General features: G+C 41.3%; 1 protein-coding gene across 2 annotated transcripts in view; it reads right to left on the bottom strand.

Moving 5' to 3' along the window:
- SYT1 (synaptotagmin 1) overlaps positions 1 to 20,438 on the bottom strand; it is a 668,825-nt gene that overhangs the window by 7,462 nt on the left and 640,925 nt on the right. For both annotated transcript variants that reach the window (XM_060245124.1, XM_060245125.1), the window contains one exon: positions 3,433 to 3,566. In XM_060245124.1, the coding sequence (XP_060101107.1) occupies positions 3,433 to 3,566 (134 nt within the window). The remainder of the gene's footprint in view (positions 1 to 3,432; positions 3,567 to 20,438) is intronic.

Raw genomic sequence — 20,438 nt, 5'->3', positions numbered from 1 at the left:
TTTGGTGGGGCCCAAAGCCAGGATTTTTGTTTAGTGGGGCACATATTTTTATGGGGCCCTAATTATTATGCTTAAGTGTGTAACTTAGTTCCATTGCTTCAGAATAACACAAAGAAGTGTACATGTGTATCTGAAGAAGTGTGCATGCACACAAAAGCTTATACCCAGAATTATATTGTATTTATTTTAAAGGTGCCACTGGACTCAAACTTTGATCTAGCCTTAGACTTGTTCTTCTCAACCCAACTACCTTATAAGGGTGTTGTGAAGATGCAAACAGAAGAAGGGAAAGGTCAAAAAGCTCAAAAGAAAGTAGGGATGTAACTAATAAAAATAAAACACCTCCTCATGCTATTTCTTTTAACCAGGTTCTCAGGTCTGACACAGCAAGGCTGGTTTAATTTGGCTGCCTTTTACAGAACAGTAACATCAACACTAACATGTTAAAAATGTGCAAATGTAGAAGCTATGGGGAAAAATTGAACTTTCAGGAGAAAAACTTGGTAGTATATGCAATACTTACTTTCCGATCAAGCCTAAACTTATTTTACTCCTCAGTAAAATACAACACAAACCCCATCATTTATACTTTAGTTAATATACAAAATTATTCTCTTTGAAATTTATAAAATTTTGACATTTATAAAAGTTTGAGTCTAGTGGCACCTTTAAGACAAAGTTTGATTCTGGGTATAAACTTTCCAGTGCATGCACACTTCTTCACAGAGCATGCACTGGAAAGTCTTGATGGGAACAATGGGGGACTGCTTGATGGGAACAATGCTGCTTGATGGGAACAATGGGGGACTGATTGGTGGGGATGGAGAGACAGGAAAGCGCATACCTTGAATGAAACTTCCTTGGTCTTAAAGGTGCCACTGGACTCTAACTTTGTTTTGTTGCTTCAGAACAACATGGCTGCCCACCTGGATCTGTTCACTTGAAAGTCATGCTGCAATGCCATTCAGTTACTCAGGAGTAAACCCCTTTGCACTTCCAGCCCAGATGCCCTGCCTAGAGTGGCTTTTGTTCCCTGGGAATTCCGAGACTCAGCCCACAGCAGAGCCCACAAATCAACTGATACTGTGGGAGAGAGGTTTCTCCATGCGCTCAGTTGGGGCTTTGTTGGGCTGCCCAGCTTCAAGTTCAAGCTGCTTTCCCTTGCCTTCTCCAGGACAGAAGCCTTGGGGAAGCAAGGGTGGGGGAGCAGTTCCCTTGCCTTCTCCAGGTGCTTGCACCCACATGGTGCGTGGGGAAGCTAAGGGTAGGCACAGACCATCCCTGGAGGTTAAGGGATTGCTCATTGGAGGCACACTTCATGAACTGGTGGTTCAAAAAACATGAATTGGCATGGTTCATGTGTGAACCATGGTTCATATTTCAGTTCATATCCATCCCTAATCTCAACCCCTTCTGCCTCAGACATGTGTCTCTGTCTCCTTAGATTGTCTGCCCTGAGCTCCTCACAGTTGGTGGCAGCTTCTGTAGCCAGCTTGGATGCCCCTACACCTTCACAGTCTGGAAGCATTTTCAGAGGATGGAGAATCCCCATTTTGTGCAGTGCCAGCTGTGTAGGGCCCAGATCAGTTGCAGGAGAGACCTGGGTCATCCCTCAACTACTGGCCTCAGAGATCATCTGAATAAGCAATGCCTGCTGGTGCGTTGTCAGGGGAGAGAGGCTGGTGGGATGGTTGCACACCTGCCAGCCAGTCAAGAGGGGAATTGTTCTGTGACCATTTCTGGTGCTCTGTCCTCCTGATCTCCTATATGGAAGGGATGTCAATTATTTCATACTGAGATGTTTGGTGAGGCTGACACTAGGGTGCCAAGTGGAAAAGGGCCACTTGCTTCATTGGCAAGATGATTACCCTAGATGACCAGCCCTTTTCCACAGGAGAAGATGTTGACTTATGCAGGTTGTTCCAGGATTCCTGTGCTTGGTACATGGTCCCTGCTTGTACCATGCAGAACAAGACCACATTCCCTTCTTTGTATAGGGCTGTCAGAGACTATGTGGAGGCACTGTTGTCCTGTGCTCATGGGAGAACTGTGCACTTCACATCCGATATCTAGGCCTGCCCTTAGGCACACCATGTGTACCTATTACTGGTGGAAAGCTGACAGTTTTGAAGGGGGGGGACCAGTGTTATACAGAGTGAGACCGTGGGCCACTGGGCTGGCTGCCATAAGGCTTTACTCCACACCAGCATTCTTGATTACATGCACATGGCAGACAACATCTCTACTGCCATCGGGAGACAGTGGAGTAGGTAGTCAGGGACATCTTTATGGGCTTCATGGTGACTGATGGCCATGCCAACACTAGAGCAGTGACACAAGTTGTGGGCCTGAGGTGCATTAACTGCATGGCCCACCTTCTCCAGCTCTACTTATGTTCTTACATTCTTAGATGGGGCAGTTTTCATTAGGAATTGTTCAGAATGCTTGTTGATTGATTGTTCCCCAATCTGAATGATTTGAATTTATGTGATTTATAAATTTTAGTGTATTTCCCATTCCTGGTGTTATTTTATTGCATTGTTTTTGTTACTTCCTCTCCTTTCTCACTTTTTCTTTCTGCTTAAATATGTTTGATAAAGATCAAACATAGGTTGTGTCAGTTTTAAAACTTTCTAAATTACTTTTCTAATACATTATCTAAAAAATCTGATAAATCATATAATAAATTAGATAAAATAAACCCAAAATATCATCTACAAGATTGTACTTGCATATATCCTGACTTTGAATCCCTAACTTTGCAAAGAGCATGTGTAAAGGCAACACTCTGTAGCCAACTCTGCCCTTGGTAACCAATATTACAATGAATATGAGTTGATGTATCTACTTGGTGTACACTTGAAACACTGCTTCAATTCTTGTACTGCATCAAGCTCTGTAAAGTTCTGTAGTAGCTGATGGTACACCATGCTTTCAGGTGCTCAAACTGAAATATTGTCTTCCCTCTTTTAGATTATCTATTCTCAAATATATTTATTTTATACATATACGAACTGAGGTAGCTGCATAGCTTGATATCAGAGCTATGCATATTACCTTTTTGTCCTCAAGTCACATGCAATGAGATAAATTAATTAATGTGAAAAAGGGTAAAATGGCAAAACTAATTTCCTCATGATTGCAGAGCCATGGTCAATAAATCTGTTCCCCTATCAATGTGTTTCCCAGAGTACAGTGCTGCAGAGTATAAAATGTCCCTTATTTTTTGCTGATGAATCAACAGTTCCTAAGTATTGTATATTTTATTGTTTCCCTCTTGAAGTACTCACGCTCATTTAACGTAAGGCAGGATTGGAATGTAGGTGTTAATGAAGGCATATACACTTGATAATTAGCAAAGTTCCTGTTAAATATGTATAAGCACTCAGTAAGAGTTCTAAGGTGAGGCAGGAAGGCAATGTTTGATGTTACCTGGATTTGCTCGAATGGTACTTCAAAGCTGAAAGACTCATTGTAATAGGGATTCAGAGTATTCTTCTTAATTGTTGTCTTCTTCTTTTTCAGCCGTTTGCCATTCTGCATCAGATGAATTTTCACATAGGGATCTGAGCAATGACAAGAAAGGGGGGGGGGAGGTAGTTAGGTAATGGCATTCTGGTTAAGGCAGTGAGTTCTCTAATGAGGATAATCTTTGAGCCAAAAGAAGGAGGAGAGAAACAATATTTTGCATTGTTAACAATGTCTATAGTTACAAAAGATAAAAATTGGATATAGTTGCAAAGGAATGGTTCAAATAATGAAACTTTGCCAAACAATTGTGCATTCTAAAATTAATATTATGCAAACAGACAGAAGAGGGCTTGTTATTAATTTGCCTCTGCACTGAAATGCTTGCCTGTTAGAGATCTCTGAAGTCTCTCTGCTTGACAGGAAAGCTACTGGGTCACAAACTGCCTGCTTTGATTACTGAGTATGAATAATGTGCTTTCTGCTATTCAGGTTTGTTTTTCTTCTCTCACACACAAAACTCCAAGAAACAATAATCTCAGTGAGTTATGCTTTTTCTCTTCCGTGCTTCTTCCAGAGACAGGTTCAAAGGCAACAGTGTCTATTGCAAACACCAGAGAATGCTAATGACAGAAATGAACATATCTTCTGCATCCTTTATCCATGCCATAGAGACAATGAGTAGCACAAAAGCACTACCGTGTTTGCCACAAAATTAGAGAGGGTGATGGGTACTAGTTAAGTCTTGGTCCAGACAAGCAGAACCATGTGAGAGACATGAAGTAGCATAAAGCTGAGGCAGTAGAATTGACTGTACCACTTCAGACTGCAGGGGAAGGATCATATTCTTAAACGTTCCTCTAGATTAATAATTCCTCTTTAAATGGAAAACTAGCACAGCTCCAGTATGAGATTATCAAGACTGAAAAAGACACAACAGCTCTTGCTAAACAACAAGAAAACTATGAACTAAATAAATGAGGAATACAGATTAGATGAAAATCAGAATGGCATGTGATAAATAGTTTTGGAGAAGATATCAAATTAAGATTCAAAACTGAATATTATATATATTAACCTACAAAAGTTCTTAGAATGGGGCTTCATTTGACCCACAAACTTGCCCCAATCCTTTTCCAGAAGAAGAAAGACCGAGGCTTAAGACAGTCTACTGATTACCAAGGCATCAATGCGGTCTCAATGTTGAATGCCTATCCCATTCCATTGAGCAAAGACTTGTTAAATGTGGTGATGCAAGGGAAATTTTTTCCCCCAAGTTAGACCTCAGGGATGCCTACTACTGGGTGTGCATCTGGGAGGGAGACAAGTGGAAAAATGCTTCCAACACCCTACTGGTCCAATTTGAATACTTAGTCATGCCATTTGGATTACAAGGGGTGCCTGGGGTGTTTATGAACTTGATAAACAAAGTACTGAGGAAATATCTATATAAGGGCATGGTCGTTGAGCTTGATGATGTGCTTATCTATTCAAACAATCTCAACTCGCATGTGAAATTGGTGTGGGAAGTCTTGCAAGCCTTGTATAAACACAAACTGTTTGCCAAGCTGTCTAAATGCGAGTTCCATAAAATGGAACTGGGCTACTGAGTCTTGGAGAAGGTCTTAGGGATGGACCCAGAGAAGGTGCGGGCCATGGTAGACTGGCAGCCCCCCCCAAACAAGGCGACAACTTCAATCTTTCCTCAGTTTTGCAAATTTCTATAGGGTGTGCATTAAGAACTTTACCCAGGTGGCCCTTCCCCTGACAGACTTATTGAAAACTAAAGGGAAGGGGCTGGAGTATAAGAAACCAGGGCTAAGTTAGTGTGGACTCCGGAATGCTGGCAGGCTTTTGAACATTTGAAATGCTTGTTTACTAATGAGCCCATTTTGCAACACCCTGATGAGAATAACAAATTTATGGTCCAATGCAATGTGATTGTTGTCGCCCATGAGGGGGGGCTTGTCTCACCCTCCAATGCTTGTGGATGTCAGAAACAGCAATAGTTCATCTTTTTTAAAAATGGTCATTATTCCTATATAATTTGTAAAAGTTTAACATAAATAAAGATAGAAACAAAGGTGTTAAGTCAACTTCAGTACCCCCTAGTGAGTTATAGATACTTTGAATTCCACACATTGCTGGTTCGGGCTACCCATGGACAATGAATGCAGTTCTAGGGACTTGTTGGAGGAAAAAGAGGTGTTTGCTTCAAAGGCTTTAAAGCAGACTAGGCAAGTAAAGGGGGCTGTTAATTATAGGAAAGTAAGCCTGATCTGGGTCACTACACTGGCAGAAAGTGAACTACTGCAACACAGATCTATTGCTTGTCATATAATCCAGCTGTCTACAACAGTGCATACCATAGGGAGAACATAGCATCTGTATATCACTGTTCCATTGTGCCAGAAATGCTTTTAAAAGGGGGCACAAAGAGAAACCTTTCTGTAATTTCCCATGAAAAGCCTTCTCAAAAATAACCCTTTGGCCTTGCAAGCTCTAGGACCCTGTGAGAGGATGTTGTTTGGTGGATTTAGATGAGGCTGTTGGCTATGCATAGTAGCACTGTTCTTTGACAGAGGACTAAACGAAAGCTGTTGCTTCTTTAGTTGCTTCGATTAATATTCAGCACAATGCTAACAAATGAGAAAAAAAATCACAACAATTTGTATTGTGCATTACTGATTTTACAAGAACATCCTGGGGGAAGAGGCTAATGGAGAGGCTTTTAAAAACAGCAGGGTTCTTCAGTTACATGTTTTGTTTTATGAAAGTTTAGTGCCAAAGATGTCAACCCATTATTTAAAGACAAACAAAAGACCTGCTTCTCATCTGGAATGAGCATAGCAGCAATAACAACAATGGTACTGATATCAGTAACACTGCCGCTAAACCACAAAAAAGATTCCACGCCGTCAGCAAGAGGCTTGTGAAGAAGGCAATGTTCAGTGTAGTAGATTATAGAAAATGTGACATTTATGAGAAAAAAAATCAAGTGTCTTAAAGACAACAGAATGGCTGAACACCTATTAGCAATATCAAGTGTACAGGGACAAGACAGAGTCTGTGGAATGCAACAAGAAGAGAATAGAATATCTGCCCTGACCTAGATGGCCCAGGCTAGCCTGATCTCATCAGATCTCAGAAGCCTAAGCAGGGTTGGCCCTGGTTTGTACTTGGAGGGGAGACCACCAAGGAAGTTCAGGGTTGCTATATAGAGGCAGGCAATTGCAAACCACTTCACTGTACTTTCCACCACCACCACAAATGAAAAAGAATAACAAGAAAGCTACTGATTGCTAGAAGTTTTTCAGATGAAAATTAAGTTGTAGCTGAAAAACTTCCAGCTACTTAATGAAAAAAATCAGTTTAGAATTCATGAATTTCCAATAGGATGAAGCACCTAGAGAATGGCAGTGATCAAAGACAGCTAGGATGAACAGAATTAGCATGAACTGAGTAAATTCTGGATATCAAGGCCTTTCTGACATGCAAGACAGAAAGTCCAAGTATGAAAACTATGTACAAAGTCATGTCCAGCTTTGTTTTGGGAGGTATGGGGGGAAGGTGGAAGGTATGTTTGGGTAGTAGTGGGTCTTCCACAGCACTATGAATGGAATTTCATGGGAAGTCTATATACGACTTTAGCACAGAATATTAATTCAGGGCAAAATAACATGGAAACTGCACTATCTGTTACTAGCACCTTGCTTTAGTGTCTAATCAGTGACAGTTCTAGGTACTTTCCCAACATTTACATGCCTGGACACTGTCTTAAAAGCCCCCAGACAAACACAGTTCTTCCCATAATGCATGTGTACCTTCTCCTGTACATCAGCTATTTTTCCCCCATACGTGTGTTCACTTGCTTCCCCCACTGAAAGAGCAGAAACTCATTTTGCATATTTGGGAAGGAATGACATTTGGAGAGGAGAAAGTGTGGAAGTAAATGTATTATTTTACTTCATTATATCTCTTCTTTCTCCCTAACTGGACCCCAAAGTGGCTTACTTCACATTTTCTTTAAATGCCCCTTTCTCCCTCAACTGAAAGCAATAGAGCAGGGTTTCCCAAACTTCCCCCCTCCTTCTCCTTCGTAGCCCACTAAAATTTGGGGGTGGAACCAAGAGACTTTGAGGGTGGAGTCGGGAGACAGGAAATTATGTACAAACAAGCCTAAAACTCTTGCAATATTTTGTTTAGGAAAGGTAGAAGAATAGTGGGATTTTGCAATGCAATTTTAAAAATAAAACATTATGAAAAAGCACAAGGACAACACAGCAGAAAACTAAAAATATAAAATGCTCTCAGCCTGGAAAAACATGAAATAGCAGCCTGGGAAAACATGAAATGGAAGGGTATTTAAAGCTTCCCCCATCCCAGGTCTACTCAGATTAGCAATGGCAAGGAAGGCAGGAAGGAAGGAAGAAGGGAAGGAAGGAAGACAGGGGAAAAGAAAGAAAGAAAGAAAGAAAGAAAGAAAGAAAGAAAGAAAGAAAGAAAGAAAGAAAGAGGGAGGGAGAGTTGGAAAGAAATATAGAAAAAAGAAAGAGAAAGGAAATAGGAAGGAAGGAAAAGGGAGGGAAAGAGTGAAAGAAAGATGGGACAAAAGGAAGAAAGAGAAAAGAAACGGGAGCAACTCACCTTTAAAACTGCTCTCTCTCAATGGGAAATCTGGCCACGGAGCCCTCAATGCTGGGCTGCGGAGTCTCCAGACCTCCCACATTGTGCCTCCCCCACTGGTCATCTCCCTCCCTTCCCTACCACAAGCAGGTCAGTTGCATCTTGCGTAAAGCCCCTCACCCTGCCCGAAGGCCCGATCGCTAGGAAATTGGCGCGGAGCTCATTCCACACCAGGCCAAGCTGGCAGCAGCTCAAACAGACTGCAGCTGAAAAGGAGGCATGGCTCCTCCCTCCCCGGCACTTCTTGGATGGGAAGGAAGTGCCAGGGAGGGAGGACAGAATAGCCACACACCCTTTTCGGCTGTGGTGTGTTTGAGCTGCCGCCGGCTTGGCCTGCTGTGGAATGAGCTCTGTGCTGATTTCCTAACGATTGAGTGATCAGTCGGGGAGGGGGAAGGGCTTTGCGCAGCATGAAACTGACCTGCCTGAGGTGGGGAAGGGTGGGAGAAGGAGATGCGGAGGCACGAGACGCGGAGGAGGGATGCACAATGCGAGGGAAGGCGGGGGGAGGGGCGGCCAGGGAACTGGAGGCCCTGTGGACCGGCGTTGAAGGCTCCGTGGCTTAGTGCTGGGCCGCGACCCTGACTTTAGGAAATGCCACAATAGTGAATGGGTGCATGGGAATATCAGATAAACATCTATTTCTGCTTCATTGACCTACGCTAAAGTCTTTGACTGTGTGGATCACAACAAACTGTGGCAAGTCCTTAAAGAGATGGGAGTACCAGACCACCTTACATGTCTCCTGAGAAACCTGTATAAGGGTCAAGAAGCAACGGTCAGAACGGGATATGGAACAACTGATTGGTTTAGAATAGGAAAAGGAGTTCAACAAGGATGTATTTTGTCACCCTGCTTACTTAATTTATACATCATGCGGAATGCTGACCTGGATAAAGCAGAAGCCGGAATTAAGATTGCCGGGAAAAACATCAACAACCTCAGAAATGCAGATGATGCCACTCTAATGGCAGAAAGTGAGGAAGACCTAAAGAACCTCTTGTTGAGGGTGAAAGAGGAGAGCACAAAAGTAGGCTTGAAACTCAACATAAAAAAAGCTAAGATCATGGCATCCGGCCCCATCACAACTTGGCAAATAGAAGGGGAAGACATGGAAGTAGTGACAGACTTCACATTTCTGGGATCCAAGATCACTCCAGATGGTGACTGTAGCCATGAAATTAAAAGACGTTTGCTCTTTGGAAGGACAGCTATGGCGAATCTGGGCAGTATAATAAAAAGTAGAGACATCACCTGCCAACAAAAGTCCATATAGTCAAAGTGATGGTATTCCCAGTAGTAATGAATGACTGTGAGAGCTGGACCATAAGGAAGACCAAGTGCAGAAGAATAGATGCTTTTTAGCTGTGGTGCTGGAGAAGAATCTTGAGAGTCCCTTGGACTGCAAGAAGATCCAATCAGTCAGTCCTAAGGGAAATCAACCCAAACTGTTCCCTGGAAGGTCAGATGCTGAAGCTAAAGCTCAAATACTTTGGCCACTAAATGAAAAGGGAGCACTCACTGGAGAAGATCTTAATGATGGGAGAGACAGAAGGCACAAGATGAGATGGCTAGACAGCGTTACTGATGTAACAAACACGAATTTGAGTAGACTTCAGAGGATGGTAGAAGACAGGAGGGCCTGGCGTGACTTTGTCCATGGGGTCGCAAAGAGTTGGACTCAACTGTGCAACTGAACAACAACAACACAGACTTTGGGAGCCCATTGTCAAGGGGCCGTGCCATATCTATCGCTGAGGTCTCCCTGTTTGCTGTAACATCACCCCAAGCCCCAAATACTCCAGGACTGATTCTCCATTATATGTGGCTCACAGGGACCATTGATTACAATGGTCTCAATAGGGTATAATGGGAGCTGAAATAATCCAGGTTTCCCAAATATTTCCCGAATCCAAATAGTATACCATACCAACATTGAGATTTGGAAATATCAAAAAATACTGATATTTTTTGGGTTAAACGTACCTACGAACCAGAAAAAAATGGTTGTTTTTTGCACACCCCTACTGTCTACCATTTCATACATGACTATATAGCCAAACAGTGTAGATAACAGGCAGCAAACAAATTATCATGTCTACTGTACAAAAAAGCTATTAACATTTGTATTAGGGTGTGTATACACACACACACACACACACACATGGCTTGGCATTGAGAGTTTTAGCAGTCTTCTGTGACCATGCTTTTCATTTTCTGCTGACATTGGGCAGAGATGGGGAATTTCTGGTATCATGGCTCCCCATGGACAGGAAGGTTTAGGTAGGCCCTTCATAATTCTGTTGAGGTTTTTCTTACTCCACAGATCTAAAGAGACTTGCTTCAAGGCCAGTAAGCCTTTCTTTTGCAATAGGATGACGCAGTATGCTGCTTGTGGCTTTCAAGCCATGGATAATTTGCCTTAACATTTTTCCTCCGGTATGTTTGTGTGTGGGAAGGGATAATTAAGGCTTCAGAAATAACCTCTAATTAGTTTAGAGTGATCACATGCATGAGTTGACTAAATCAATATTCATTATGCAAAAGGAAAACCTAGGTATGGGAAGGGAAGCCTGGGGCAAAGAGGGACTGAATTTTCTGGAGAAACAGTAATAGCAGGAGCAATTGCTGTGACTATGTGCTGGAGCTGCAGTGCCTTCTATATTGCATAAATGTTTTGGCTTACTTTAAATCACAGGGTTTTTTTGTTTTTGTTTTGCTTTCTGCTACAAGTAGAAGTTGATTAAGACAGAGTGTTGTTCTGCTGAAAAAGGTAGATGATGTTATCATGGTGGTGGTGGGAGGGAAGCAACATTCTAGCTAAAAAGAAAATCTCTTAGCTTAATAGTATTTTCACTATTTTAGGAGCAAAATGTATAATGTAAAATGGAATTAGCCTACGTGGACTGTATTCTCAGTTCTTAGTCTTGGCTGCTTTCCTTAATTCAGTGCAGATTTTGTGAACGATATTGGCAGGACTGGATCTCCCACTAGGCAACTTATGTGATTGTCAAGGGTGCCGCCGATCCAGGGGCACAGAAGGACCCTCCCCCCCCAGACCAGCAGAGCTTTCTTCCTGCTTTTGCGAACAGTCTAGGTCTGGCCCTGCATGAGCAGCAACATAAACAGCTGCAGCATGATGTTAGATAAGAGATTTTAAACTTTAAACTCTTTCTCTGGGGTCTTGCTGCAGTGGCCCCCCAATCTCTCCATTCTATCCTATGAGCCCATGTGCAGGGGGCACAAGTAGTTAGCCTTGCCTAGGGTGCCAAACAGTCTAGGTCCAGCCCTATGTATTGGGAAGGTTCAGGGAAGTGAAAGTGTTTCTGATGTCATGAATTCACTGAGAAATGTTTTTTGGTGGTGGGGGGGGGGCAGGAAAATCTCTTTACTTAAGCTTCTCATACAACTGAGGTCTCAACTGTATTGAGCCTGTGAGCACTTCTAGTATTTTGAGAACAGAAGCACTGGCTACCACCACCAAATGGAAGCCATTGGAGGCTGACACCAATCACTATGCATTGGGAGATACTAAGCTTATAATGAAGCAGCTATTTCCAAATGGGTACACCTGGCTGACAGAAAGGTTATACCTTCTGGGTTCCTCTGAAGCACCTCCAGCTCCAGTGAAATGGAAGAAAGACAGGTTTGGTTCTTTGATTTGGGAAGAAAAAAGTAGATACCAGAAAACGTATCGATAGGCACCAGGTTGTGGAGGAGGAGGAAAAGATGGAGGTAAATTGGATTTATACCTTGCCCTTCACTTGGAGTATCAGAGTGGCTCACTATCTCCTTCCCTTCCTCTCCCCACAACAGACACCCTGTGAGGTATGTGAGGCTGACAGAGCTCTGAAACAACTGCTCTTAAGAGAACAGCTCTGAAAGAACCGTAATTGATCCAAGGTCAGCCAGCTGGCTATATGTGGAGGGATGGCGACTCAAACTCAGTTCTCCAGATTAGGGTCTGTTGCTCTTAACCACTTTACCAAATCTGTGTTCTGATCTACAGAAACAGCTCAACTTACATATTTCTTTTTTACTGCCATAAAACCTGGTGACAAGATATGAAAGACATAGATGAGGTGAATACATATCTAGATGAGGTGAATACATATGGAGGTTTGAGGTAAGATGTTATGCAAGTACTTATACAATTCTTCTAATGGAAAAAAAATGTCAGAGACAATTCTTGAACCCCCACCCATTTTAAAACACTATTTGTTGCTGTTGTTCAGTCGCACAGTTGAGTCCGACTCTTTGCGACCCCATGGACAAAGTCATGCCAGGCCCCCCTGTCTTCCACCATCCTCCGAAGTCTGCTCAAATCCGTGTTTGTTACATCAGTAACGCTGTCCAGCCATCTCATCTTTTGCCGTCCTCTTCTTCTTTCGCCTTCTGTCTTTCCCAGAATCAGGATCTTCTCCAGGGAGTGCTCCATTCTCATTTGGTGGCCAAAGTATTTGAGCTTCATCTTCATCATCTGACCTTCCAGGGAACAGTCTGGGTTGATTTCCCTTAGGACTGACTGATTGGATCTTTTTGCAGTCCAAGGTTCTCTCAAGATTCTTCTCCAGCACCATATCTCAAAAGCAGCTATTCTTCTGTGCTCTGCCTTCCTTATGGTCCAGCTCTCACAGTCATACATTACTACTGGGAATACCATTGCTTTGACTGTACGGACTTTTGTTGGCAGGATGATGTCTCTACTTTTTATTATACTGCTCAGGTTTGCCATAGCTGTCCTCCCAAGGAGCAAAAAAAAAATTCTAATAGTTACATCTTCAGAATTCCACTTACACATCACTACATGAACAGAATGGTACAACTAATGTTTCTGTTTGAAAGGGTGAAGCAATAAAAGTGAAATAATAGAAAACGTTTTGTCTCACTGCTTCCTATCAACACCTTGCAAGACAGAGAATGGGCAGGTGGGATTCAAGTGAATCCTATGAGCCCCTACACATTCTCCATGCTTAAATGGTTATATAAAGCAGACAGTTTGGGATCAATCCAGAGGCAATGGAAAACTTTATGCTTTAAGCCAGAGCCAACCCTTCAGGCACTCCTAGTGGGAAAGGAAAGCAGGCCAATTACCATGAGAATGTGGTTGTAATAAAATTCTAAACTATACAGCAATAAACATATTTCCACTCATCAGCCAAGGACCAGCCTTCTACGTTCAAAACTGACATGACAGCTTGTCAATCACATTTTGCGAGTAGGTGGAGAAGGAGAAAAGGCAAGAGTGGGTGAGGACTATTTTATTTTCCAAATTAAAGCATTTATGCAAAGTTAAAGTGGAGATTCTCCCTGCTGCTTTAATTGTATGTAACTAATGGGGAAAATTAGTTACATACATATTTACAGAAATAAACAGTATACAAGTGCATAGGAATAGAGAATACAATGAACATGTAAATAGTATATACAAGTGGGAACTCACAAGGACCAGTGGGAGTAGGGATACCAACCTCCAGATGAGACCTGGGGATCTCCTCCAGACTACAGAGATAATTTTATCTTGAGAAAATTGATGTTTTGGAAGCTGGGCTCTATGGCATTGTATCCCACTGAGGTCCCTCTCCTCTCCAGGCTCCACCCCCAAATCTCCAGAAGTTTTTCAACCTGGAGGTGGCAATCCTACTCTCCCCCCTGCCTGCTGGTGGCTGGGGAGAACCAAGAAACCTTAAGTGGGAAGTATTTCATTTCTCCATCTTCCAGATTCCCTCTTTCCTTTTCCTGGAAGCCTCCATAGCCATTCCCCTTTTTCTGCCTCCTTCTCCCTTTCCCACTAAACAGCGAACCTACATTTATCTGCTCTTTGACTTCAAGTTTCCCACCCCCTGTAGCTTCTGCCTAGGAAAACTATGACCCAGTTTGTGATGCCGACCACTAGTCCAGGACTACTTGTATGGTAGGGAAACCTCAAGGACTTGTGGGGTGTTCCTTCCCCTTCCCTGTCTCCTCTCTTTTTCACTCATTCACCAACCTATCTTCTTTCTGTCTCTCATCTTCAGCTATATTTATTATTTATCTACTTCATCTTTACCCTACCCTTCTCCACAGTGGGGACCAAAGCAGCTTACATTATTTTCTTATCCTTCTTTTTATCTGTACATCAACCCTGTGAGGTAGGTTATGATGAAAGTATGTGACTAATCCAAAATCACTTATTGAGCTTCAACAGCAAGATGGGAATTTGAACCTGGGTCTTCCAGATCCTGCTCTAAAGATCTAACCGCTACACAACACTGGTTTTCAAAGGGTGGCTGCTGTTGGAAAGCAGCAAGCAACAAGGTGGGCTTGCCAATCCCCAGGTCCCAGCGGGGGTTTCTCCACTTTTGCAGGCTCCTTTCCACCCCCAATCAATTGGCAAGTGGGGTATGCCCTGTCCCCATAGCCACCATGTGCCTTTTCACTTAGGAGGGCTTAAGAAGATGCTTGGGAGAATTTGTTTTTAGAAAGGTGTATATGCCTTTAAAACTCTGGAGCTAGACTGAATGGGGGCAGGGTGAGCAGAACAACATTGCTGTTGTGAGGAAGGGAAAGGAAGGAGCCTCCTTCCTCAATTTGTTTTACAACCCCTCCAGAACTCATTTGCATAGTAGAGAGAACCTCTGTGTCAGTCTGAAAAACTTGGTTGAGTGTACAGCATTGCCCCAATGAGACCACAAAGTGTGTGCTTCCAAACTGTGTTTATTTTAGCTGCTTTGTATGTGTGTGCTGTGAGATGAGGTAATGAAGACTATTCATGGGAACTGCACTGCTGTATTTTTATTTATTTTATTTTATTTATTTATTTTAGGGAATGGGAAAGTCTCCTGGTTCCACCCGCAAAGTCCCCAGGTATTTTCTGAGTTAGACTTGGTAACCCTACAGCAAGGCCTAGTCAAGTCATGCATATTGGGTTGTATCAAGTCACCCAGAGGTGGCAGCCAGGCCTAGGTTTGCCAACCTCCAGGTAGCAGCTGGACATCTTCCATTATTACAAATGAACTTTAGACAACAGAAGTCTGTTCCCCTGGAAAAATGGCTGCTTTGGAGGGTGGCTCTATGGCATTATATCCAGCTGAGGTCTCTCCTCTCCACTCACTAACCCTTACTTTCCCTCAGGCTTCACCACAAAATCTCCAGGAATATTCCAGCCTGGAGCTGGCAGTCCTAGCCATGCTTGGGCCCAATCAATCCTCCCTCAAAGGCTAAAATAGTCCTGGAAAGGGCTTCTCCTGCCTTTTACTGACAGAACAAGCCTGGAATCTGTTGCTTAAAGATACTGGCACTTCTTTCATCATTTTGGGTTTTTAAAAAAAGTTTCCCTGCAAACCTGAAGCCCTTTCAGGTTTGTAGAAAGATCAATCTTTCCTGTTCACAGCTGCAGTCATAGTACTTAAGTATCCTCAGATCTGTCTGACTTTCCTATTAGTATATAGATTTACTAATTTATTAATTAAATATGTCTTTCTTTCAGAATTAGTTCATATTCACATTCCCTAAGTGACCCCAACACTGAACAACAGTTGATGTTTTAATACAGCATCAATTATGGCCCAAACAACCAAACCTACAATTTACCGTTCACTACACTGACAATTTAATTAGACTGATGTTGATGATGCAGTTCCTCAGTGTATTAAACTGAAATTTGAATCCAGTAATCAATGTGGGTATTATTTGAGAACAGGACAAGCACATACATCACTTTGCCTTATACAGAGTCAAGTTATCGATCCATATATTTCAGTATTTTCTGTGCTGATTGGCAGTGACTCTTCAGGAACTCAGGACAAAAAAGGTCTTTCCTAACAAATGCTACTGAAACTCTTTTAGTTGGAGATTAACACTGGGGTCTTCTGAAGGCCAGCTCCTATACACAGACAGATATGTACAAGAATGGTTGACACCAGGGGCCATTGGTAGGGTTGGTGGCACAGCCAGGTAATCAAAGGGAGTTTTTGGAGAGTGGGGACATGGGTGTCACTGTCAGGCAACAGTGTCATGTCACTTCCAGGGAAATCCTGGAAGTTACATCACACCTCTCAAAGAATAATGGGAAAAATATGGTAAAACCACAGAGTTTCCAGCAATTCCTTCAGTGGACTGACAATGCTTTCTCAGAAGTTAAATAATGTTGTTGCCTGGTGGCATTTTTAAAGATTATTTTTCTCCTGGCAGATGTAGGAATAGTGGAGGGAGATGGCAGTGTGGGTGGAGATCCCCTGCCTCTGGCTGGAAAATGGCAACCCTAGCAATGGAAGAAGAAAAATCCAGGTGGGTAGCCATGTTGGTCTGAAACAATAGAACGAATTTCCAATCCAGTGACACCTTTTAAACCAGCAAAGTTTTATTCAAGCTATGAGCTTTCGTGTGCATGCACACTTCCTCAGATACACAGAAATGGAAGATAACTGTTCAGACTTATAAACTGAGGCTGAACAGCAAATTAGCATGTAATATGATGAAGATACTTTAAGATATACAGAGACAAAACAGGAATAACAAGTTAAGTTTATAGGTGGAGGGCGAAATGATGTTTCAATGGATTGTGGTCCCTTAAAATGCCTTCTCCAAGCTTGCAGTCCCTTTAAACACCTTCTCCAAGCAGTGAGTTCACCCAGAAAGTGTTTAATTTTTAAAGGGACTGCAATCCCTTTAAACACCCTTTAACTATGACTATCCAGCAGCCTCAAAAAGTCCTGAATATTTTCATGTTTTGGGGGGCTTGGCCATTTCAGATAGCCAAATAATGCTCAAAGAAATATATGGCTTAAAGAATATCAGAAAAATACCAGTAAGGTATTTTTTGAATTTTTTTCAGGTTGGATTTAGCAGAATGCACATCCCTAGTTGAAACAAAAGCATATATTTTTTTAAAAAAAGTGTTCACAGAATTATTTGGACCATTAAATATTCTATGTAAATAGTTTCAACAGGATACAAATCCATATAACAAAGGGTAAACCATCTGCAGTATTCTTTATATTTGCTCTACTAGTCTTGTATTGACAAACTTATCAATTTATTGACAAAGTTTAAAAGCTCTGGTAAACATGCAGCTTCTTTGATGACCAAAAGTGTGGCAGAATCATTTTTTAATGATTTTATTGATAAAGTTAAAAGCATCAAATAAATGCCAGCTAATACTGCAAGGCTTCTTCATAGGAAGAATGTAAAATATAATATAAAAATATAATTGTTGCATTTCTTCCTGATGCTAAAAGATCATCAAACAAACTTTTTCACTCAGTCTGGCAAAGACCATATTTTTAAAAAACAGATTAATATTTTAATAAACAGAACTTGGACTGATGGTTCTTTTAAAAAACCTCAACTTTCTGGTACTATTTTCAATAGGCAAATGAGCTTAATAAATGGCGCTATTTCCCCCCTTCATATGTCCATTTTTAAAATCAGTAACAGTTATAGGGATGGATCATAGTTCATTCATTGAACCCTTCTTATCATTGTTGTATAATAACCTGTCTTCAGTACATGAACATTGTTTCATGAACCACGAACCAGCCAAAATGTGACAAACTTTAATTCATCAGTCAATCCATACCCATCCCTATAGGCCTGTATACATAACATATTATGTATATATATTCTAACTTATGGTGTACATCTATGAAATACACAGGGGAGATTTATTAAAGATTAAAAATACAGAGCTATAGCTCTTGTACAGTTCTGATTGTAACATTTAGATCTAGGCATGCTGAGAACCTCAGTTCAGTTTAGTTCAGTTTGTTATTACAGTCATTGACCTGAACATTTTCGTCATTTAGAACAACCTTTAAAATATCTTTTTAAAAGTCCCACAAAGAAACTACATATTAAGATTTGATTACTTGAGGGATATAACTAGGCTTCCCAATCCCCAGTTCCCACCTGGGGATCTCCCGGTTTTACAGGCTTCCCCCGCCCCCAGTCAGCTGGCTGGCGGGGGGAAGCCCTGCCCCCACAGCCACCATGTACCTCTAGAGCTCTGGCAGGTTTAGAAACCTGCAAACAGGTCCTGTTTTAAAATGTGTGTGTGTGTTTCTGTTATTTGTGTGCCTTTAAAGTTGAGCAGAAAGCATGAAACAGGAAGCACTTCATGGGGAAGGGTCAGCAGCAGCTTCTGTTTGTTTTGCTTTCATTTTCAGAGCAAGTAACCAGACCCAGTAAGTGTGTGTGTGAGAGAGAGAGAGAGAGAGAGAGAGAGAGAGGGAGGGTTGCCAATCCCCAGGTGGGTGCAGGGGATTCCTCAGGTGGGTGCAGGTGGGTGCAGGGTTTGGAGGCCCTCCCCCTGCTTTAGAAAGTGAAGGGGGGGGAGGGAAATATCTACTGGGCACTCTATTATTCCCTATGGAGAATGATTCCCATAGGGAATAATTGGAAATTGATCTGCGGGTGTCTGGGGCTCTGGAGAGGTGTTCTTTGAGGGAGAAGTACCAAATTAGCAGCATATCATCTGATGCCTTTCCTCAAAACACTCTCCATGTTTCAAAAGGATTGGACCAGGGGGCTCAATTCTATGAGCCCCCAAAGAAGGTGCCCCTATCCCTCATTATTTGTATGGAGGGAAGGCATTGAAAAGGTGTGCAGTCCCTTTCAATGTGATGGCCAGAACTCCCTTTGGAGTTCAATTGTACTTGTTCCAACCTTGTTCATGGCTCCACCTCAATGCCTTCTGGCCCCACCCCCAAAATCCCTAGATATTTCTTGAATTGGACTTGGCAACCCAAATAAAAAAGAATTTTAAAATATTATTATTTAACCCTTTAACCCATTTTAAAAGTTACTTTAAAATTTGTTAAAAGATTTACAGTTTGGCCTATTTGTCTCGCTTTTTGCATTCTTAGTGTAAAAACAATTTTTTATTATTCTACAACATATTAGATCACTACTTTATTTCTCTTAAATAAAAGTCAATATGTTGCATCACATTTCCACCTCTTCCCTTTCAAGACTTCCCCAGTATTACTTACAATATAAAAGCAATAAAGGTAATTTAACATTTTAAAAAAACTGTTTAAAAATAAAAAAGGAACTTATACTTCTTTATGGTTATTACCTCATTCGATTAATGATCCAATATATTACTAAATTAAGACATATTATCTATCTTATTATAATCTTTTAAGAAAGTACAAAATATTTTCTCATACTCTCATTTTAACCATCATTCTTATCTCCGTAAATTAAAAATAGCTGATAAACAAGCTATCCATTATCAAATATCACCAAGTGTCCTTTCACTCTCCAATGTTCTTCCACATAGTTTTGAAACTTTCGCCATTCATTATTCAATTTTTCCATATCAAGTTCCTTTAGTGTTCTTGTTAATTTGTCCATTTCACTCCAGTGCACATAGTTTTCATAACCCAGTCCCATTTTTCTGGAATTTTATTTTGCTTCTACAACTGCGCATACAATGTCCGTGAAGCTGAAAGCATGTACCAAAGTAATGTTCTGTCTTGCTTTGGAAAATTTTCTTTTTGTAATCCCAACAAAAAGATTTCTGGTGCCTTCTTCACTTTGTATCCCAAAATCTTTGACATTTCTTGCTGGATCATTTGCCAATATTGTACAGCCTTTTCACAAGTCCACCACATATGGTAGAAGGACCCTTCATGTTTTTTACATTTCCAACATCGATCAGACATCTGATTATTGGTGTCATATACCATCTATACAACATTTTGTAACAATTTTCTTTTATGTTATTACATGTCGATATTTTCATAGAGTTCTTCCACAAATATTCCCATTGTTCCATCGGAATTTCCTTTTTTATATTAATTGCCCACTTTATCATTTGAGATTTTACCACTTCTTCCTCTGTAGACCATTTCAGCAACAGTTTATATACTCTTGGGATCAATTTTACGTCCTCACCAAGCGGCATTTTCTCCATTTCTGTTTGTTCTTGTCTTATTCCTTCATTCCTAATATCCTGCTTCAGCAGTCTTTTAATTTGTAACCATTGAAACCAATTAAACTTATAATCCAATTCTTCCACTGATTTTAATTCTGCTTTGACTCCTTGTATTTTTAACAATTGTTTATATGGTAACCATTTCTCTTCCTCAATATCCGAATATAACTGTATTACTTCCATTGGCACAATCCACAGCGGTTTCCTCTCATCTCCATATTTTTGGTATTTCAACCAAGTTTTAAGCAAACTACTTCTTACATAATGATGTGAGAAAAAACCCACCCATTTTACTTTTCCCATAGCACAAATATGCATGCCAACCAAAAACGTTTCCATGGCCTTCTAATGTTAATAATTTTCT

The sequence above is a fragment of the Heteronotia binoei genome, chromosome 8 (assembly GCF_032191835.1).
Source record: "Heteronotia binoei isolate CCM8104 ecotype False Entrance Well chromosome 8, APGP_CSIRO_Hbin_v1, whole genome shotgun sequence".
In the NCBI taxonomy this organism is placed as follows: domain Eukaryota; kingdom Metazoa; phylum Chordata; class Lepidosauria; order Squamata; family Gekkonidae; genus Heteronotia; species Heteronotia binoei.
Note: the sequence above shows the minus strand (reverse complement) of the source record. Positions and strands in the feature narration are given on the sequence as shown.